This window comes from Bos indicus, chromosome 26 (assembly GCF_029378745.1).
Source record: "Bos indicus isolate NIAB-ARS_2022 breed Sahiwal x Tharparkar chromosome 26, NIAB-ARS_B.indTharparkar_mat_pri_1.0, whole genome shotgun sequence".
NCBI lineage: Eukaryota > Metazoa > Chordata > Mammalia > Artiodactyla > Bovidae > Bos > Bos indicus.
In genome coordinates, this window is record NC_091785.1 from 32383969 (window position 1) to 32406747 (window position 22779).

General features: G+C 45.0%; 1 protein-coding gene and 1 long non-coding RNA gene across 5 annotated transcripts in view; one reads left to right on the forward strand and one right to left on the reverse strand.

Moving 5' to 3' along the window:
• Window positions 1–5212: 5212 nt before the first annotated feature.
• LOC139179913 (uncharacterized) lies at window positions 5213–6136 on the reverse strand. The gene is made up of 3 exons (XR_011564211.1): window positions 5992–6136; window positions 5485–5807; window positions 5213–5388 (listed from the first exon to the last, which is right to left on the reverse strand). It is a non-coding gene; the product is annotated as an uncharacterized lncRNA (long non-coding RNA).
• A 1714-nt stretch (window positions 6137–7850) lies between these two features.
• Window positions 7851–22779, forward strand: part of ACSL5 (acyl-CoA synthetase long chain family member 5) — a 51507-nt gene continuing 36578 nt past the window's right edge. For 2 of the 4 annotated variants that reach the window (XM_019953018.2, XM_019953020.2), the window contains exon 1: window positions 10362–10626. Coding sequence is in view for 1 of the 4 variants with exons in the window: in XM_019953020.2 (XP_019808579.2) it covers window positions 10609–10626 (18 nt within the window). In the remaining 3 variants the exon portion in view is untranslated. Of the gene's footprint in view, window positions 8009–10361; window positions 10627–13142; window positions 13198–22779 lie in introns of those variants that run through there. The other 2 variants (XM_019953017.2, XM_019953016.2) reach the window with 2 other exon arrangements.

Below are 22779 nucleotides of genomic sequence, written 5' to 3' on the forward strand. Positions count from 1 at the left end.
GCTTTTTAATATGCTATCTAGGTTGGTCATAACTTTCCTCCCAAGGAGTAAGTGTCTTTTAATTTCATGGCTACAGTCACCATCTGCAGTGATTTTGGAGCTCAAAAAAATAAAGTCAGCCACTGTTTCCACTGTTTCCCCATCTATTTCCCATGAAGTGATGGGACCAGATGCCATGATCTTCATTTTCTGAATATTGAGCTTTAAGCCAACTTTTTCACTCTCCTCTTTCACTTTCATCAAGAGGCTCTTCAGTTCTTCTTCACTTTCTGACATAAGGGTGGTCTCATCTGCATATCTGTTATTACTGATATTTCTCCTGGCAATCTTGATTCCAGCTTGTGCTTCATCCAGCCCAGCATTTCTCATGATGTACTCTGCATATGGAGAAGGAAATGGCAATCCACTCCAGTACTATTGCCTGGAAAATCCCATGGACAGGGGAGCCTGGTAGGCTACAGTCCATGGGGTCGCAAAGAGTCGGACACGACTGAGCGACTTCACTCACTTTTTCACTCTGCATATAAGTTAAATAAGCAGGGGGACAATATACAGCCTTGACATACTCCTTTTCCTATTTGGAACCAGTCTGTTGTTCCATGTCCAGTTCTAACTGTTGCTTCCTGACCTGCATATAGGTTTCTCAAGAGGCAGGTCAGGTGGTCTGGTATTCCCATCTCTTGAAGAATTTTCCACAGTTTATTGTGATCCACACAGTCAAAGGCTTTGGCATAGTTAATAAAGCAGAAATAGATGTTTTTCTGGAACTCTCTTGCTTTTTCCATGATCCAGCGGATGTTGGCAATTTGATCTCTGGTTCCTCTGCCTTTTCTAAATCCAGCTTGAACATCTGGAAGTTCACAGTTCATGTATTGCTGAAGCCTGGCTTGGAGAATTTTGAGCATTACTTTACTAGCGTGTGAGATGAGTGCAATTGTGCGGTAGTTTGAGCATTTGTTGGCATTGCCTTTCTTTGGGATTGGAATGAAAACTGACCTTTTCCAGTCCTGTGGCCACTGCTGAGTTTTCCAAATTTGCTGACATATTGAGTGCAGCACTTTCACAGCAGCATCTTTTAGGATTTAAAATAGCTCAACTGGAATTCCATCACCTCCACTAGCTTTGTTCATAGGGATGCTTCCTAAGGCCCACTTGACATCACACTCCAGGATGTCTGGGTCTAGGTGAGTGATCACATCATTGTGATTATCTGGGTCGTGAAGATCTTTTTTTGTACAGTTCTTCTGTGTATTCTTGCCTCCTCTTCTTAATATTTTCTGCTTCTGTTAGGTCCATACCATTTCTGTCCTTTATTGAGCCCATCTTTGCATGAAATATTCCCTTGGTATCTCTTAATTTTCTTGAAGAGATCTCTAGTCTTTCCCATTCTATTGTTTTCCTCTATTTCTTTGCATTGATTGCTGAGGAAGGCTTTATTTCTCCTTGCTATTCTTTGGAACTCTGCATTCAAATATGTATTATATCTTTCCTTTTCTCCTTTGCTTTTTGCTTCTCTTCTTTTCACAGCTATTTGTAAGGCCTCTTCAGACAGCCATTTTGCTTTTTTATATTTCTTTTTCTTGGGGATGGTCTTGATCCCTGTCTCCTGTACAATGTCACGAACCTCAGTCCATAGTTCATCAGGCACTCTGTCTATCAGATCTAGGCCCTTAAATCTATTTCTCACTTCCACTGTATAATCGTAAGGGATTTGATTTAGTTCATACCTGAGTGGTCTAGTGATTTTCCCCACTTTCTTCAATTTAAGTCTGAACTTTAGTTTAATTTAATTTAATATGAACCTTAGTTTCCTCATTTTTAATTACCTTGATCAGCTCATGAGAGGATTAGGTGAAATAATAGATTTTTTTAAACTTTTTATTTTATATTAGAGCACAGTTGGTTAACCATGTTGTAATAGTTTCAAGTGTACAGCAAAGTGATTCAGTTAGACATACACAACTATCTATTCTTTTTTCAAAGTTTTTTTCCCCATTTAGGTTATATATAATATTGAGTAGTTACCTATGCTATGGGCTTCCCTGGTGGCTCAGCTGGTAGAGTCTGCCTACAATGCGTGAGACCTGGGTTCGATCCCTGGGTTGGGAAGATCCCCTGGAGGAGGGAAAGGCTACCCACTCCAGTATTCTAGCCTGGAGAATTCCATGGACTGTATAGTCCATGGGGTCACAAAGTGTTGGACATGACTGAGTGACTTTCACACACACACACCTGTGCTATACAGTAGGTCCTTATCAGTTACCATTTTACACAGAGCAGTGTGTAATAATAGCAGTTTTATAATAAGGAACTATTGTGTCAGTCAAGAAAATCATGACTTCTGTTGAATGAATGCTATATAAACTCAAAGAAACAAACTGATGCTGCTATAGAACCCAGAGGAACAAATGAAAGATTTCATTGTCTCCAAGAACACCCAGAGCAGGTATAAACGTGTTCACTGCTAACATCAGGTAATATCTCTTTTTGTTTATATCATATAGGCATTAGGCCAGAGGATCTTTGGTCTAAATTAGTGTCCAGGAAAAATAGAGCATGAGTCACTTATGTAGTGTTAAAATTCCCAGCAGAAATATTTAAAAATTAAAAGCAGCAAATAAGATTGATTACTTAGTTTATTCAAAATGTTATCAATTCAACACATACTCCATATTTTAAAATTTGAGATTTTATGTTATTTGCTTCATACTAAGTCTCCGAAATTTGGTGTATTTTGTACTTAAGCACATCTTAATTCAGACTTTCTTCGTTACAAGTACTCAGTTGCCACCCGGAGAGACTGCTTACAGTATTGGACAGTCCACGTCTGAACCTTCACTCTGAGCTATGCGTCTAATCACCTGGGAGATAGAGATGTTTTCTATGGGGCTGTTGGTTCTGGGAATTCAGAGCCAGAGCCTCTCTGAGGACCTTCTCACTGTTCATCTGACTCTTAATTGCTCTTGCCTATAAAGGAGCAAGTTGTCTGTGTCACTGTGTTCCAACCTTGTTGACGTGACCCTGAGAATAATAGTTTTATATGATGCACTGAATCCCCTACGTGGGGCCATACAGTACATACTGGTGTGCTATGGTTTGCCAGTTGGGAATCTCAGATCCAAACTTGCAAGGCAATCTGCACCCTGAGGGTTGTCGGGGGGAGGGAGGCAAGCTTTTTATTGCAATCTGTGCAAAAACCATTCTTACCAATCAAGTGCTCAATCTTAAGTAACACCTCCTTCCCACAAAGAATGAGCAAGTGGCCTCATGAGCTCAGGTGCCCAAGCTGTTGCTGTCAGCCACTTGAGTTGAGCAAAACAAGCTCCTCCAGCCGCTGAGCCTTGGGGTCATCTTGTCCCATGTGGTTGACAGTGGGGCCCAGAAAAGCACTGTGGCCACTCCCAGAACAGCAGACAACAAAGCAGAAAGAGCTGGGGATGGCACAGCTGAAAGATGTGACCCACTGACACCCCGCCCCCAGCCCCACCCAGCGCCAGCCCAGCCCACCTTCAGCTGAGTGAAGCAAGGCTTTGTGTGGGAAGTGAACTCAGCCTCAGGAAGCACGTCCAGGAAGGTGGGAAGCCCTTCAGAGGAAGGGGAAGGGAGCCGTTGTTCCACCCTGGGCATCAGGTTCTCCTTCCTGATGGTGGCCATTGGGCTTTCCTTCTTCTAGGCCAACGGTTCTTGATTCTCTTTGAGACACGAATCAGAGTTCCCAAGAGGAATGCATGTATAAACAAATGAGACTGCACAGGTTACATGGAATTAGTTCAGTTCAGTTCAATCACTCAGTCATGTCCAACTCTGCAACCCCATGGACGGCAGCAGGCCAGGCCTCCCTGTCTATCACCAACTCCCGGAATTTACCTAAACTCATGTTCATTGAGTCAGTGATGCCATCCAACCATCTCATCCTCTGTCATCCCCTTCTCCTCCTGTCTTCAATCTTTCCCAGCATCAGGGTCTTTTCAAATGAGTCAGCTCTTCACATCAGGTGGCCAAAGTATTGGAATTTCAGCTTCAACATCAGTCCTTCCAATGAATATTCAGGACTGATTTCCTTTAGGATGGACTGGTTGGTTCTTCTTGCAGTCCAAGGGACTCTCAAGAGTCTTCTCCAACACCATGGGATGATTACATGGAATGAGTCATCCTTAATCAATGTACTTGGGCTATGGACTCAGGACTACCTGAACTCAAAATCTGCCTTTCAGACTCTGCCAACTCTTAGCCACGTGCCTTGAGTGAGTTAACTTGACCTCCCTTAGCCTTCCCTCTTCTGCAAAATGATAATAACTTCTTCATTGGACTGCTGTAAGATTAAATGAGGTATTGCAGACAGTTCAGCCCAGCAGGGCCCCATGGGAAGTGCTCAATAATATTCACAATCATTTCAAAGGCCTTGGGAACGGAGTTGACCTGGGAACCTAAGAGTGCTCCCCTGATGGTGTACTCTGAGTGCCACTAGCCTTTTGAAACCTCAGATAACCAAGGAAAAGGTAGGTATGGAATTCTGATAATCAGAATAGTCAATTAGGGCAACTTTGTCAAGTTGAGGGAACTTTGTCCCTTCCTTTTCACATCTCAGTGGAAGGGAAAACTTCAAAGTTAGCTCTGCCATGTGGGAAGCTAAAGGTTAATCCATCACAGCTTACATTTCATCCAATTTGTACCATTGCACCCTCTGCCCTGCTGTCCAACTGACTCCTGGGAGGGACATGACATCTCTTTCCTGTCTGATTCATCAGACAGGAGTCAACATGAATAGGTTCAGCCTATAGCTCTAGGATTCTTCCCACTCCAGTATTCTTGCCTAGAGAATTCCATGGACAGAGGAGCATGGCGGGCTACAGTCCAGGGGGTCGCAAGAGTTGAACATGACTGAGCAACAAAACCACCACCATAGCTCTAGGACTCTGCTTCTCTTTATTCTTGGGTCATGTTGCCTGACTTCTAAAGTCTTAGATTAGCAGTTGAAACAGCCTCAGATCTTTCCTTGATAAGTGTTTGCCAGGCACCACATGTCTCAGCTACTCCACCCGTCCTGTGCCGCCCCTTCTCATCTCCAGCTTCCTTCTTTGCCCTCCCTCGGAATGCCGATGGTGAGCATTGTTGAGCGGCTATTCCGGAATCTGAACCCAGTGAAGTCTTCTAAAACAGAGGAGCCAGAAATGCAAGATGAGTCATCTATGTTCTGAGGGCAGAGGCTTTATTCAAAGGAGAAATTCCACTTTAAAAATATAGGAAACCTGGTTTCTACTTCCAATGACCTGCCAGCCCTATCACATGAGGTATCTTGGCTGTTTCCAGACTGTGTTACAAAACTCTGGACTGTTGGCTTCTGGTCTTCTCCAACTGTTGTAAATGAGATGTGTGGTTCCTTTGTCCCTACAAAAGGGAAAATAGTGTACACCGTTCCCCTCCTGCTGACCAGAGCAGCGAGCGTGTGTGTCAGAAATACAGCTATTGGGTCAGACTCCTTACCTCGGACACCTCACCCTTGAAAGACATAAAACAATGAAGATTTGCACTTTTTAGAGGCAATGGGATGCCTGGACTGGCAAGGGGCTTGGTTTTTATTGATTTCTCAACGCAAATGGCTATGTGAAGGGAGGGACACGTGGAGGGTGTTGCAGAGCATTGTCGAACACGTGGATTTTTGAAGAAAGAGGCTGTAGGAAACCATAGTTGAGCGTGAGACAGTGTGGTCTGCTAAGTAGTGGAAGCCTGGGTTCGGGACTCCCCTCTCCTACTAAACTGATGACTCACCCTTGCTGGCTGCTTCATCTTTTGGGGTCTCGGGTGCCCTGGAGAATAAAGTTATGGTTGTTAGATCAGGGGGTGCCCCTTCCACACCCACACTCATACCCACATGGGTCATCCAGCTAGGATGCCAGCGCTGATTTACATAAAGCAGGGTGAGAGGCGACACTTCCTGCTAGTGTCAAAGCACCCTCCAGGTCTCGGCCCCTCGCTGGGCTTGAGCATCACCTCTCTTCTAGGGCACGTCATGAGTTCCACTCTGCGTCAAGTTGTCCTCCCAATTATAGGGTCACCAGAGCCAAAATGGCCCAATGAAGAGTTCTTTTTAACAGTCCAGTAGTTGAGCCCATGGACGATGGGGTGGCTGCTTGGAGCAGTGGTGGTCCAAGTGTGTCCCCCAATCAGCAGCCTCCACATCACCTGGAATTGTTAGTAATGCAGATTCTAGGGCCCTGACCCAGGCCCACTGAGTCAGAAACGCCAGCATGGGCCCAGCCATCAGCATAACACGCTCTACAGGGAACTATATAGCTCCCTGGGGTTTGGGAACCACTCAGAGCATCGTGCTCTCAGGCAAGTGTGGTGTCAGCAGGTGTTCAGTGGGTTGCTACTTAACTCAAGTTGACATTACCCCAATCAAATGAGAATCCTGCCCCCAGTTCCTATTGAACTGTATCTTTGTCTAAGCTACCTCTTAGAAGACTTTTTGTTTCAGGTCCCAGGTCAGGCTTAGGGCTGCGGGGCAAGAAGTATGTCTGTGGAATTAATGTGCCGACAACCTAGATGAGATTCTGGCCACCTAAGACCTCTTACTATCAATGAGGACTTGACGGCTCCTCCAGGCCGAGTCAGCAGGAAGTGGTGTTGCCTTCTGATTTAGATATTGGCCACCTGACCAAATTCAGCGAGCAGAAACCTAATGCAGCATTTCCACGAATTTCTGCAGGCCTGATACTCAGAAAGCATTCAAGTATTTGAGGTCTGCCTGTGGTGAAATGAACGTTTAGCAACAAAGCAGCCCCATACAAAGGTCCTGTGTGGTGGTCTGTGGCTCTGGGTCAGGTCCGGCCTTAACTGCTAACCGACTGCATGATGCTGGGTGATTTTTTTTTTCACCTGAAAAGGCCTCATTGGCCTCACCCATAAAATAGAGATTGCTCTCCAGAGTTGCTTGCGTGCCCATCCAGCATTTTTGCCTAGTGATGATGCCTTGCAGTCTCGAAGATTTTGGACTGGAGACTGATGACGAGTGACTTTAAAATGGAAAGAGAGAGGAGGACAGGCTGAACTGTGATGCCTTAGCAACCCTGCTTCTTCAGTGCTCGCTCAGCTGTGGGTGGTGCAGGCTGTACCCATCATTCTGGGTTCTAAATCCGACCCAGCTATGCCTATCCCTCTGTCTAGATTCTAGAGTGACTTGAAAACATTGTAATTCACTAATTTCCTGTCGTAATATTTCCAACCATATAGAGAATGTTGCAAAAGTCTTAGACTAGTTTTGTGCTTTAATAAACTCAAGTGTCAATATTAAATTGAAAAAAAAAAAAAAAAAGAAAACATTGTAATTCTAGAGGGGTCACCAGCCCATTCCAGAAGAGGGCTTATCTCTAAAAGACAGACCTCTGCTTATCCGAATCTTAAAGTTATAACTGGAGCCACTTAGAGTGGTGTCTCAATTTTCTCTCCCCCTAAAATCAAGGAGCACTTTCCCCCTCTTAGAGGAAACTAAGTTTTCCCTCTAAGGTTACTTAGACCTTCCTCTTCCTATCACAATCTCAGGGATTCTGCCCAAAAATGAAGATGCAAAGCCTTGTTTGCCTCCTCCTCTTCCCCAAGGTATGGGCTTTATAAAAGGTTTTGCTTGTTATAAGTTAGCTTTCTGAGCTGAGAACTCTCTCTCTCCCTTTCATTCTCTTTCTCTCTCCTTCCTTTTCTTCCTCTAAAGCCCATTGCATAACAATCTCCTGTTTTAACCTTTTGCCAAATCCTACACTTCTCACTGCCAGAGGTTACTGTGCAAATGTTTGAATAGGTAATGTCTACCTTTGAACCTCTATTGCAATAAGTTCAAAGGTTCCATGAGAGCTGGTTAGCCACTCTCAGTACGATACACATTGGCTTCAGGTGTGGTCCCGACTCCAGTGCTAAGGAAAAGGCAGAGGCTCCTGAATGTTGTGCTGAACCAGAACAGACAGCTGTGAGGGGCACATTTCCTGGAACCCAGGAGTGAGCAGACTCTTACAAGGTAAACTGCAATAATGCTACCCGCTCTATAGCTTATATGATATGGGATAGTAGAGATGGGGGTAACTGGGGAGAAAAAAGTTGGACGTTTTTCTCAGCCTAAGGCTCTTTTACAAGATGAAATAGCATTTGTTTGCATAGTGATCTTAGTTGACCTGCATGGGAGGCAAAAAAAATCAGCTGCAAAAGGGGAGTGGAGACATGGAAGGAATCTGAACTGCTAGCAGGAAATGGACTTGGAAGAGAGAGTGGTTGATTTCACTAAGTGCAAATAAAACAGACTTAAAAGCTTTAAGGGTTATAGCCAAAGCCAAGATGTAGGTTTCCTTCATCTTCCATTTTGAAATGTCTGTATGATTGGAAAGGCCATCGGACAGCTGCAGCCCCTCCCGTTTGGAAGGAAGCAGGGAAGGGAACCCTTAGCAGGCTTGCTGTCCGATGCTGGGGTCTGTACTAGATGTGTGTTATACATTGGCTTATTACCTCCTGTAAGGTAAGGGGGTATCATTCCCACATCACAGGTGAATAACATGCCTCTGGGCTCTTAAACAGCTCGGCCTGGGCTGCATAGCTAAGAGGAGGTGGGGCAAGAATCTGAGTCCTGATCGGTTTGCTGCCTGATGCAGAATTCTTGAGTGCTGTGAAAACTGTCCATCATTCCCTCAAAATTTGGCAGTGTCCCTGGTGTGTGTATAGGATTGAACAAGAATGCATCTCCAGGTGCTAGAGCTTTAGAACCACCCAGAATCTTCCAAACTTGAGCGTTTGATCCTGGAGAAAACCATCTTCTCCTGGTCCTAAGATCTTCGTCTGGTTGGTAAAAGAAGAAAGCACCCAGGGAAAAGCCCAGCAGCATTGAATGGCTGAGATTCGACACCCATTCTCCCATCCTCTGCTTTTTGCTGGAGGGAGCTACCCCTGGGGAGATGAGCTTGGAAACTTAGCAAAGACAAGTGTTCCTCCAGCCAAGAGATGAACCCAAATATGGAAAGGCGGGGCGGGGGGGCACCCTCATCCTAACCTACTTCAGCTTTCTTCCATGTCTAAAGTGGGATCCTGTGAGGTCAAGGGACCAGCTCCTATGTTCCCTGAGATTGGGGCGTAGCTCACTCTGGTTTTTCTGGTTGGAAGCTTTGAGGAACTCCTCTGTGTAGAAAGGGAATCCTAATACATCTCTAGTGAAGACCGGGGCTCTTGTTGGTTTTACGTTGAGCCTTCTTAAAGGGACTGAGGTTGGGGGAAAGTGCTGCTTAATTCTGGGGTGTCTGAGAGGTGGTGGGGAGAGATAGGGTTGGGAAAGGGTAGGAACCTCGTTTTTTTCTGCCTTCACATCTGAGAATAGAAACTCCCATGCCCTTCTGTAGCCACAGCAATAGGTGAATCTGATGAGACTACTATGCGTCCTGATGCCCTGAAGACCAGTCCTCAAGACGCTTTCAAGGTGTCTTCACATTCAAAGCAATTTTGATAATAATTGTTATTGTTTAGTCACTAAGTTATGTCCAACTCATTTGCAACCCCATGGACTGTAGCCCGCCAGTATATTCTGTCCGTGGGATTTCCCAGGCAAGAATACTAGAGCGAGTTGCCATTTCCTCCTCCAGGGGATCTTCCCAACCTAGGAATCCAACCTGTGTCTCCTGAACTGCAGGCAGATTCTTAACCAGTGAGCCACAGGGAAGCCCCTTTTATAAAAATATCAAGAAGTAGTCTGCCTTTTCACTGTTGTTGTCTCACGAGTGTACAGTGAAGTTTTTCAGAGGCTCCTGCGAGATGCAGGGTCAGTCTGACAGCTAATGGCATGCGTGCTTGTGGATTCCTGATTTCACAATTTCTCAGATTTTATCTGGGAGGTGACGGTGCGAGCTGCAAACATTTTTAATTAAACATTGGAGGCCTGAAGAGGATGTGTCAGAGGAAACAGACTCTCCGCGCTGTCCCTGTGGTTCTTGATGTGCTTGTTTTGCTGGCTTTTTCAGCACAGCTCCAGGATCTGAGGCAGGCAAGAGGGGACTGGGGAGAGGCGACAACATGCACGGCTGGCCAGCAGAGCTGGCTTCCAGGTGTCCACATGGTCCTGGGAAGGATGTGAGGGCCGAGGTGCCCTGTGGTTGGACCTCATTGTCCCAGGAATCCAGCATGGGTCTCACCTCTCTGCCAAGGGGGGTCTGCGAGGGGCACCTCCATCATCTCCGTCTGGTTCTCCGTCATCAGGCAGACAGAGCATGAGCTGTGAATGCAGGCTGGCTGCTGTATCAGCCCTCAGGGACTGCCAGTTAAGGCTCTGAAACCCAGCCAGAGGAGCTTTGGCGGCTTTTCTCCTTCTGGTCAGAACACTTCCACTTTCTGTTGTGAAAGAAAAACCAGGAAGTGAAGTCCCCGAGCACGTTAGAAGCCCGCTGTGGCCTGACTCCTGACTCAGGGCAGCTCAGACTCGGGGCTGACGGCTTGGAACCAGAGATCCTCAGCCTGCAGGGATGCTCTGAAGCCCCCCTGACCCTGGAGGAGCTGGGGTGAGGGGTGAGGACTCGCAGCAATTCATTTGCCAGGACTCACAGGCACTCAGAGCCAGGAGGCTCCACTCACTGGGAGCACCAAGAGATGTGGTCCCCTCACAGGGTAAGGGGGCAGGGGTATTTGGCAAGGGGTCTTGTGGGTGTGGGGCAGTAGCCTGGGGGGCATCCTGACCCCCAGCTCTGGGGAGCTTGGAACTTCCTGTGTCCCAAGCACGTGTCGGCACTTGCTTTCTCCCCGGTCTCTGAAGGACTTTTTTAAACCCTTCTCATCAGGAAGGTCAAGGGGGAGGAGGAATGTGGAGCAGGAATTGGTTTTCTTTTCTCCTGCCTCTCTTGGGGAAGGGAACCAAAACCCAGACCCCTTTTTGAGGGCCTGAGGCTCTGCCTACAGCTCCCCTGGGCTGTGCTAGGAGGGAAGAGAAGAGCACTACTGAGTCATGTTTGACTCTTTGTGACCCCATAGCATGCTAGGCCCCTCTGTCCATGGAATTTCCCAGGTAAGAATGCTGGAGTGGTTGTCATTTCCTTCTCCAAGAGATCTTCCCAACCCAGGGATCTGGGCTGGAGGGTGCCCTCAATTTTCCTGATGGATTTTGAGATCTTCCGAGGGGAAGAGCTGCTAGATGTGTGACAGATGGAATGAATGCTTTCTGGATGAAGCTGAGTCTGTTTTAAGGGGTAGGGCCACAAGTTGGCCTTCAAGGAGTGAGTGTTGGGAAGGGATTTCATTATTGGAGCTTACTCCCTTCTGTGGGTATCTGTCTTTTTGGTTATTTGAAAAGCAGGATTGAACCTAAACTCTGATTTGTAGGTAATTAGTAGTCTTCAAAAGTAATTAAATTAAGCTAAATTTAATTTAATTTAAAAATAAAAGATTGATCCAGTTAAAAATTTTTAAAAGGAGTCATTGGTTTGGGGGATACTGCCCTCTGTATTCCAGCATGGGAGTTACTTTATGGTTGTTCCCTCCAATTGATAAATATTTGAGGTTGAACACTGAATAGTCTTGGAAGAGACGTCATATAACTTCTTGTAAGTATCACTTATGCAGTTGGCACAAAAAAAGGAACAGAACCAGAAATAAAACAAGAGTCACAAATAATTATAGAACAGACAGGCAATAGAGCTAAGTAACGTAGATTATATGAAATAAGATGCAGGTCGGGGTGGGGAAGTCTGACAGAATGCAAGGCAGGCACACCCCAGATAAACATAGTCCAATTCAATCCCTAGGTAGGGAAAATCTCCTGGAGAAGGCAATGGCAACCCACTCCAGTACTCTTGCATGTAAAATCCCATGGACAGAGGAGCCTAGTAGGCTACAGTCTATGGGGTCACAAAGAGTCAGACACGGCTGAGCAACTTCACTCATTCAATGTAATATTGTTTTGTTTTTTTCCTAAATATTATCCAGACCAAACAGGATGCTTCAGCCAAGTATATTTGTTGAGGTCCTGACCTAAAATAATCTTTTATCCGAGTCATATTCTAACTCTCTGGGGGCAATGACACCTAAAATAATATCAGTGTATCATTGAATGCCTGAATGCTAAACATGCAGGGGGAACTCCAGATAAAAGAAATGGGCTGGGTGTTAGGGAAGGAGAAAGTATACAGAAACGAAGCGAGAGAGGGAAGTGGAAGCCAGTTAAGCACCAGATCATCATGGGTACTCTGACATTAAGACAATATTAGGAGATAGGTGGTGAAGGGAGTAGGCTCAGAGAGGTGAAGCCAGCTGTCAACTGGAATTGAAGCTACAGTCCATATGATGCTAAAAGACATGTTCCATCCACCTCTGTGTGGAGTTAGCCCTTCTTTGGATTTCCTAGATATTTTCATTTGTAAAAAGATTCTTATGTATGGTGACCTAGGTGGTAGGTAGGTAGGTAGATATTGACTTCATGTATCTATTAGAGACTTTAGGTTGACATTTTTCTAGAATGCAAATAGTACAGCTATCATTCATTGACTATTTACTGTGGGGGCAGTCCTGTGTTTACTGTTTTATGGGGCTTTCATCTCCTGATCTTCAAAAACAGTCCTATGAGGTAGGTATGTGTTTTTGTAGATGGGGAAACCAAGACGGAACAAACTGGATACAGTATGAAAAGACTGAGTGGAATCTGGCTCATTTAGTTCTGAGGGCAAACTCTGCCTCCATTTCTGATCAGTCTAGTTTAGTGCATGGACCTAAGAGCAACAAACTAGGAGAAATTTCTTTTTTGCAAATCCTCCCACTTCACATCCATGGAAATGGAAAGCAGATTGATGGGTGGTTGCCAGGGATGGGGAGGAAAGAAGAGTAACTGCTTAATGGGGAGAGGATTTCCTTTGGGGATGACAAAAGTGTTTTGAATCTAGACAGAGGTGGTTGTACAACATTATGAATGTACTAAGTGCCCACTGAATTGTTTACTTTTAAGTGGTTCATTTTATAAAGTTACATGATTGCACTGCCCTCCCTTCAAAAAAAAAACAACTCCCACTTCTTGGCAGGTGAATTCCTAAACCAGGATTTGGAGATTTCTCAGAAATCAGGAATGTGATTTCTGTTTCTGTCTGTCTCATATGCCTGGCTAGCAGATAAACTGACTCCCATTTGCGATATGACCTCAGGTGACCCACGTCTGGAAACATCCTGCCGGGGTGACGTGTCTCCAGCAGCCCTGAGGTCAGCCTTCGCTTTTACTCTCTCCACACCCTGCTGTAGACATATCCTGGTCTGTTTCTTCCCCCATGTAACTGTGCATCCTGAGATCAGAAATGCACTTCTCATTCCTCCCCTGGCACAGAGCCTGGTATTTCCCAGGCTCTTAATTCATGTCATTAATATAAATAAGAGCTTTGAAGTGCAGAAGGTTAGGCAGCCCTTGGACTGCTGTTGCCAGGCCATGGTACCCACCCTCTGTTGGGGAGCTGGTCGTAGATCTCTGGGTTTCTCCATGGGTCATTCTACTCTAAGAAGTTGAGGTGGCTGTGGGAGGATGCAGGAGTTTCACAAGGCTGAGAGAGACCTTGTGGCCTCCAATTAGAAATCCTCTGTTTGAAGGCAAATGAGGAGATGGTAATACATTTGCATATAAGTCAAAGGGCAATTACAGTACAAAGTCCATGATCAACTCTTCACTTTGGGGACATCTAAAAATAGAACATCTGATATTGACAAGGAGTTGGAAAACGAGGTAAGTGGAAGAGGGAAAAAGGAAGCTTATCTTCACTGAGGGCTTCCCATGTCCCAGACAGTATACTGAAAGGTTCATCCAGAGCAAGGATACTAATCTGCCCCTTCTGGAGTGCAATGGAGGGAAACTGATGCTCAGTGACATTAAGGAACTGTCAAACTAGGAGAAATCAAACAGGGCCACCTATCTGGTAGATGGTAGTGCTGATACTCAGGTACCTGGAAAGGATAGGGCCTTAAAAGTTTACCACTGGAGCTGAGACTTTGGGGAATAAAGCTGCTTGTTTGCACGTTGCCTTTTCATTCTGTTCATGGGGTTCTTAAAGCAAGAATGCTGAAGCGGTTTGCCATTCCATTCACCAGCAGACCATGTTTTGCCAGAACTCTCCACCATGACCTGCTGTCTTGGGTGGCCCTACATGACATGGCTCATAATTTCATTGAGTTAGGCCAGGCTGTGGTCCATGTGATCAGTTTGGTTAGTTTTTCTGTGCTTGTGATTTTCTGTCTGCCCTCTAATGGATGAGGATAAGAGGCTTGTGCAAGCTTCTTGATGGGAGGGACTGGCTGTGGGGAAAACTGAGTCTTGTTCTGATGGGCAAGGCTGGGCGGGGTTGTGTTCCCTTCCTGTGGTGTGGCCTGAGGCCACTTGCACATTGAATCTGGTGAGCCCTGACCATTGGCCCAACCAGTAGTGTGAAGACTAATTCTGCAAAGAGGCCTCTTTCCCAACCTCTTGTGTCAGCCTGTCTTTATCCTGGCCTGCAGTGACTTAGTCCTAGCACTTTGTCCAGCCTATCTTTGTACAGGCTCTTATCAACTCCGGTGGATGGTACTGGCTCTGCTGACCTCCATGCTCTCATAATTCACTTGATCAGCAATAAGCTTGGGAGGCCTTTGGAAATGTTTACTGAAGCAAGGCTTTCCTTGCGGTTGGGCTGCTGGACTGTGACTTGTTTGGAAGCGCAGTAGTAGATCAAAGCTGACTGAGTTGATCTGAGATCCAGTGGGATTTGTCACCGCCTGTCACCAGGTTATGAGTGGCTCAGCAACTCTTCTATACTATTCTAATGGACTGAGGTAAGATGATTTTGGCATTGACTTAATGAGGGCTTTCCTGGTAAATTCTACCCAACCCAGCTGGCCAAGGTTGGCACCCCAAGGCTCTCTGGCGTTCGGGAACTGAATGACTCCTGTGCTGCAGTGTCTATATCAGGCCCCACTGTCTTATTCAGTCATTTGGAAGCCTTTTCTCTTTCCCTCTCAACTAAAGGCAGATTCTCTACCCCCCCTCAGACGTGCCTCTTCACCATTCCCCTTCATTCACCCTTTTCCTTCATGCTTGTCCTGCTCTTGTGTCTCCAACCATGCCCCATCTCTCACCCAACATCTGGGTATTCCTCTTTCTCTCTTCCCCAGAGGTTTATCCTGCCTAAAGTGGTGACCACTCTCACCATGGAAGAGTGGATGGAGAGTCACAGACAACAGTGGAGAAAGATGGTTTGGTGACAGTGACCCTGGTTGGGATCTTAGTTGGGATCTTAGCAGCCATCGGCTTCCTTTGTGGGGTGGTCGTCCTTGATTGACCTTGGACAAAAGGCTATTGGCAATAAAGCCAGGGGATCAAGGACCACACATCCTTGAGGAGCTAGTGCTCCTTGGAGGTACCTCCACCGTCTCCAGTCTACACTGGCTTCTCCTTCAAATTCATTAGCTCATCTTCCATACTGCATCCTTCTATAAGTGCTTTTAGTGTTTAGTCCCCAGAGGGCAGGAGCTGCGTCTTTTAAGTCTTTGGCCCTCTGCACACGGCACAATGCTGAATACACATGGCACATTGCTGGGTATACACCAGTGTATACAAACAAGACCTTAGTTTGCCATATTCAAAGGAAATGATATGTAAATTTAAAGTACAGAGGATAAATGTATCTCTTGGCACACACACACTTTGTCCAGTTCCACAGATGCTCCCAGAGCCGGGATACATTTCACAGAACACTTGTTTCCCACCTGGGGAAGTGGCTTTATCCCCTGATGGACTAGGAACTCTGAATGAACTTTCCCCATTGCTGAACCCACTGCCTAGCACACAGTAAGTATTTGAATACTTGCAGGATGAATGAAACTTGACCTCACTCAGGTCAGGCTGTTGAGTGTTGCCCTTGCTATGGCAGGAAGTCCCAGATGTGGCATTTCTGAAGAGGGCTAGGTGACTCTGCCCCCATCCCTACCTGCACTCCCTGCCCCACTGGGCATAGGCGACCATCATGTTCAATGCTGGGTTGAATTTTGCAAACTGTTTCCTCCCCCAGACCAACCCCCTCAACCCTGCCCTTCTCTGAACTTGTGACAATGGTGAGCAAAAGAGGAGGATGACTCTCTGGCACTCTGCTGCTGCTGCTGCTGCTGCTGCTGCTGCTGCCAAGTCGCGTCAGGCGTCTCTGACTCTCTGCGACCCCATAGATGGCAGCCCACCAGGCTCCCCCGTCCCTGGGATTCTCCAGGCAAGAACACTGGAGTGGGTTGCCATTTCCTTCTCCAATGCATGAACATGAAAAGTGAAAATGATGTCGCTCAGTCGTGTCCGACTCCTATCGACCCCATGGACTGCAGCGCACCAGCTCCTCCGCCCATGGGATTTTCCAGGCAAGAGTACTGGAGTGGGGTGCCATTGCCTTCTCCCCCTGGCACTCTGGGTTAAGACAATCTCTGCCTAGGGGTGCTTGCAGCCCAAGTTGTCTCCTGAGCCCCAGGAAACACTCAAGACCCAAACCCAAGGACAGAGCAGATTCAACTCCAATACAATAGCTTTTCTTGTGCCATTTGGCAGCAGAGACATCTCCAGTGTGTATACATTGCAACCCTGAGGATTTGTTTACAGTTAGTGGGCCAGGGGAAGCCCTCCCCTTCTCTCTGCCAGCTGCCCAACAAACTGGAACTGTTGGGTGTGGCCTGGGACCTGGGCTAGGAAAAGCAAGGTCTGGGAGACTGGTGTATCTGTCCTGTTTTAATTATTTAAGTGCTCACAGAATCTTTCCATGACTGGAAAAGACTTCTTCGCTGTCTTTGGGGATTTAACAGGGACCCCATTTGGTAATGGTGTCTTCCTGCTTGACCCCACATGAATAATCCTGTGGAAGGGAAAAAGAGGCCCTTTCCTGTCTGCCTGGGGACATCCCTCCCCAACCAGCCCTGTGTGGAGAAGGCTAGAGGCTAGAGCCAGGCAGTGGCCTGAGCACCTGGGCGCTGGTGAGTGGCTGGGAAGTTATCTGTAGTCTTGTAGTCAGAATGTTACGCCAGCCTCTATTCTCAGCAACTGCTGAGAATGATGCAAGATGCAATTTCAGGTACCCTTTGGCCCCGTGACTCAAACTTCACCTTTGGTTTCTTATCTGCTAAGGGTATTGATCTGGTTACTCTCAGAGCTGCTGTCCAGACTGGCGGGTGACGGGAGCAAGGGGAAGAGGCTGTTGATGGAATGTGGCTTTAGTGATGAGGGAGGTTGAGTTCTAGAAATGAGGCTGAGGCTGTCTTCTCAGGCGTAGTCATGTGAAAGGTCTCCAGCCAAGGTGGGATAATACAGAGTAGTTCACTTTTTTTTTTTTTTTTAAAGCGTGACTGTTACAGATTAAATGATACATCTCAAGTGCTATGTTCCCAATGAGACCTACTCTAACCTCCCCAATTAAAACTCACCCCACTGCTGTCCCCTCAATCCCTCTTTCCCTACTATAGTTTTGTTATAACTTTTTATTTTGTATTGATCAGATCAGATCAGATCAGTCGCTCAGTCATGTCCAACTCTTTGTGACCCCATGAATCGCAGCACGCCAGGCCTCCTTGTCCAACACCAACTCCCAGAGTTCACTGAGACTCACGTCCATCGAGTCAGTGATGCCATCCAGCCATCTCATCCTCTGACGTCCCCTTCTCCTCTTGCCCCAAATCCCTCCCAGAATCAGAGTCTTTTCCAATGAGTCAACTCTTTGCATGAGGTGGCCAAAGTACTGGAGTTTCAGCTTTAGCATCATTCCTTCCAAAGAAATCCCAGGGCTGATCTCCTTCAGAATGGACTGGTTGAATCTCCTTGCAGTCCAAGGGACTCTCAAGAGTCTTCTCCAACACCACAGTTCAAAAGCATCAATTCTTCGGCGCTCAGCCTTCTTCACAGTCCAGCTCTCACATCCATACATGACCACTGGAAAAACCATAGCCTTGACTAGACGGACCTTTGTTGGCAAAGTAAGGTCTCTGCTTTTGAATATGCTATCTAGGTTGGTCATAACTTTCCTTCCAAGGAGTAAGCGTCTTTTAATTTCATGGCTGCAGTCACCATCTGCAGTGATTTTGGAGGCCCCAAAAATAAAGTCTGACACTGTTTCCACTGTTTCTCATCTATTTCCCGTGAAGTGATGGGACCAGATGCCATGATCTTCGTTTTCTGAATGTTGAGCTTTAAGCCAACTTTTCACTCTCCTCTTTCACTTTCATCAAGAGGCTTTTGAGTTCCTCTTCACTTTCTGCCATAAGGGTGGTGTCATCTGCATATCTGAGGTTATTGATATTTCTCCTGGCAATCTTGATTCCGGCTTGTTTCTTCCAGTCCAGCGTTTCTCATGATGTGCTCTGCATAGAAGTTAAATAAGCAGGGTGACAATAATACAGCCTTAACGTACTCCTTTTCCTATTTGGAACCAGTCTGTTGTCCCATGTCCAGTTCTAACTGTTGCTTCCTGTCCTGCATACAGATTTCTCGAGAGGCAGGTCAGGTGGTCTTGGGGTACAGCCAATTAACAGTGCTGTGATAGTTTCAGGTGAACAGCAAAGGGACTCTGCCATACATATGCATGCACCCATTTCCCCCCAGACTCCCCTCCCGTCCAGGCTGCCATATAACACTGAGCAGAGTTCCATGACCTGCTGGGGTTGTATTTTACTGGGGAGTTCAACAGCAAACCTGAGCAAGAACTAGATTATAGAACACTGTGGAATAAAAACTATCTCCCCAGCACCTGGAATGATGTTGGATACCTGAGCCACCAAGGAAGCCAATGATATATAGACAAGCCCTTAAATATTTTAAGCTGAATGATTTGAATACTCAAAAGTTTCTAGAAAATCCGTTCATAAAAACTCCTCTTCAGTCTGTCTTTTCCTGTGAGGATTATTCTTTCAGGAACACAAAAGCATACACTGCATGGCCCAAGCAGTTTTCCCCTTTGTTGCTGTTCAGCTGCTCAGTCATATCCGACTCTTTGTGACCCTATGGACTGCAGGACACCAGGCTTCCCTGTCCTTCACTATCTCCTGGAGCTTGCTGAAACTCGTGTCCATTTAGTTGGTGATGCCATCCAACCATCTCATCCTCTGTCATCCCCTTCTCCTCCTGCCCTCAATCTTTCCCAGCATCAGGGTTTTTTCCAATGAGTCTGCTCTTCGCAGTACTTGGTGATATTTCGTGTGTGTGTGTGTGTGTGTGTGTGTGTATGTGTGACGTCACTTCAGTTGTGATCAACTCTTTGTGACCCTATGGGCTATAACCCACCAGGCTCCTCTGTCCATGGAATTCTCCAGGCAAGAATACTGGAGTGGATTGCCATGCCCTCCTTCAGGAGATCTTCCCGACCGAGGGATAGAACCCACGTCTCTTATGTCTCCTGCATTGGTTGGCAGGAGTTCTTTACCACTAGTGCCCTCTAGGAAGCCTGATATTTCACATAGTTCTTTCCTTATCAATATATACAGATCTGCTTTATTTTTCTTAATGTGCTCAGTTGCTCAGTTGTGTCCAACTCTTTGTGACCCCACAGAGTGTAGCCCACCATCTTCTTCTGTCCATGGGATTTTTCTAACAAGAATACCAGAGTGGGTTGCCATTTCCTCCTCCAGAATTCTCTTTAATACCTGCCAATAATTCTGTTGTATGTAAGTGGTATAATTTATCTGGTTATTCTCCTATTGAGGAAGGCTTTTCTGGTGTCTGACATTATCAACAATCCTATAAATTTAATGATGATGAACATAATAGCTAATACCTGAGCCTGTGGGTCAGGCATTGTTCTAGGCACCACACAGGTACATTAACTTCTTTAATCATGGGGATAGCCTTATGAGGGAGATATTAGTATTGCTATTTTATAGATACAGAAGTACACAGAGGTTATTTACCCTAGGTCACAAAGGTGATCACAAAAATTGGGTGCAACCTGACTCAGAATCCACATTCCTAACCCATGACTCAGACAGCCACTTAAAGTGATGTGCTTTATTGAACTTAGGTCTTTCTACAAGATAAATTACTAGTCGTGTCTTTAGGTCAGAAGGCACATAATTTAAATTGTGGTTTCAGACAGTAGACACATCCCTAAGGAGACTGCCCCAAATTTACATCTCCATGATTGATCCTGCATTTAATACTGCTTCATCACTGCTAACCTGAAGGATGGGGAAATGGGATTTTATTTAGATTTGCATTTTAAAAAACTGTAAGTGAAGTTGAATGTCTTTCCCCATTTTAAGTAACCTGTTTGTTTTGCTTTGAACTTTCTGGTCATTCCCTCTGCTCTTTGTTTTACTGGGTTATGTGCTGTTTTTCATTGACTTCTAAGCATTTCTACTGAGGAAATGAGCTCTTTGCCTAGCTGGAATATTTGATACTATTCCCAGTTTATCTTTGACTTTGTCTTTGATATCTTTTCTGCAGGGCAAGTATCTTTTAAAGTTTTGTATAAGCCAACATTTTCCTTGCACAGCTTCTAGGTTTCGTGTCTGTCTTGAGTCTTCTCCATGTCAGGATTATAAAAAACAATTCTCTCATATTTTTTATCCTCCAGTACTCTCACAGTGTTCAATGTTTTATATCTCGTCTTTGGTCCATCTTCAATGTATTTTCTAAAATAAGTAACTTATTTTTGGAGGTGCTGGGTCTTTGCTGCTGCTCACATGCTTTCCCTGGTTGCAGCGACTGAGGGCTACTCTTTTGTTGAGGTACGCAAGCTTCTCACTACGGTGGCATCTCTCATTCCAGATCACAGGCTGGGGTCTGCAGTGGATAGGCTCAGTAGTCGCCACCCTCGGGCTCAGCAGTTGTAGCACATGGGCTTAGCTGCTCTGCAGCATGTGGAATCCTTCCAGCCCAGGGATCGAACCCAGGTCCCTGCATTTGCAGGTGGATTCTTATCCACTGTACTGCCAGAGAAGTCCTTCCAATGCATTTTTGTTTTAGGGGTAAGACAGAAATCAGCTTTAGGTATTCTGTCTGAATGGCTAGTCAGTTGTTTCAACACATTGACTAGAAGTGAAAAAAAAAATCTATCTTAATTTGGACTGCAATTTAGTATATGATAATAGCATCCACTGAGGTTATTTCAGGATTATCTCATCACATAGACTTGTCTATTGATAACCAAGAGAAAATTTCCATGGTAAGCAAATTTGGTAATGTTTACTTAACTGCTACCCACCCAATTCCTGTTATTTTTCAAAAATTTTCTATTTTTTGTAAGTTTTATTTTTCTGGGTGAGCTTTAACTTCTTATTTTCCCAAGAAAATTTTATTAGTCTTTATTAGGGTTGCATTAAATGTATAGATATATTTAGGAAGATAGGACCTCTTGACTATTTCAAATATATCTTTCCATTTTTTTCAAGGTTTCACTTTTTAAATATAGGTTTTACACATTTATTCTTATATACACTATTGGAAATGCACCTTTTCCATTATTTTCAAAATATAGGAAAGCTATTGATTTTCTGACTAGTGGTTTGGTAACTGGCCACCTTACTGAAGGCTTCCCTGATGGCTCAGCAGACAGCAAATCTGCCTGCAATGCAGGAGATGCAGGAGATATGAGTTTGATCCCTGGGTTGGGAAGATCCTTTAGAGGAAGAAATAGCAATCCACTCCAGTATCTTTCCTGGAAAATCCCATGGACAGAGGAACCTGGTAGGCTATGGACCAAAGAGTTGGATAAGAGTGACTGCGATGAGGTGACACCTTATTGACATATCTCATGGTATCTAATTGCCTCTTATTTCTTTAGAGGAATTTTAGGATTCCCCTCTCAGCTACTTTTTTTAAAATTGGGAAATATGACAACAAATTTTATGTGGAATATAACTGAATATTGGTCCTTTTGGTTTTTGAATGATTTAAAATAGCATAGGTACCTGGATCCTGGATGAAGGATGAGCAAGAAATTTTGGTTGTTGTAAAAAAATAAAATAAAAGTAATAATGGCATGGTTAGTTGAGGTTTACCCTCTTTAAGAACCAATGCTTTTCTGTATCTGCCTTTAAAAAATTATTATTATTTAAAATTATTATTGAAATATAGTTGGTTTACAATGTGTTAGTTTCAGGTGTACAGCAAAATGATTCACTTATTCCTATGTATATAAATATATATATTCCTTTTTTACAATCTCTTTCATTATAAGTTATTATAAGATGCTGAGTATAGTTCCCTGTGCTATGTCCTCATTATCAGCTTTTCCTCTGGCTAGATTTGCAAAACAAGTTTGTTGTCTCAAATCATATTATCTTTTATTTTTTAGTAGAAGAAAACTCTATTTGCTACAGAAGAGTAAAGGTATAAGGAAAGGTGAAAACTCCTTAGTTCTTTAGGAATAGGTGAAGGATCTTTCAGTAGAATACTTATGTGGTTCACATTCATTGCATATTAAGGGAAAGTTTATCAGTTCCTCCCAAGTGTACTCATGAGGCTATTGGTTTGTAATGTCCTATTGATCTTTTGCCATTATTTTGAAATTTGTCTATACCTATTAACTATTCAGTTAAGGAATGAAATGTTATTGTTGTTTAGTCGCTAAATCATGTCTGACTCTTTTGCAACCTTAGGGACTGTATCCTACTAGGCTCTTCTGTCCACAAGATTTTCCCAGGCAAGAATACTGGAGTGGTTTGCCATTTCCTTCTCTAGGGGATCTTCCCGACCCAGGGATCGAACCCACATCTCCTGCATTGGCAGAGGGATTCTTTACTGCTGAGCCAACAGGAAAGCCCTTGAGGAATGAAATGAAGCCCTCCTAAACTGGAGGTGGCAGAAAG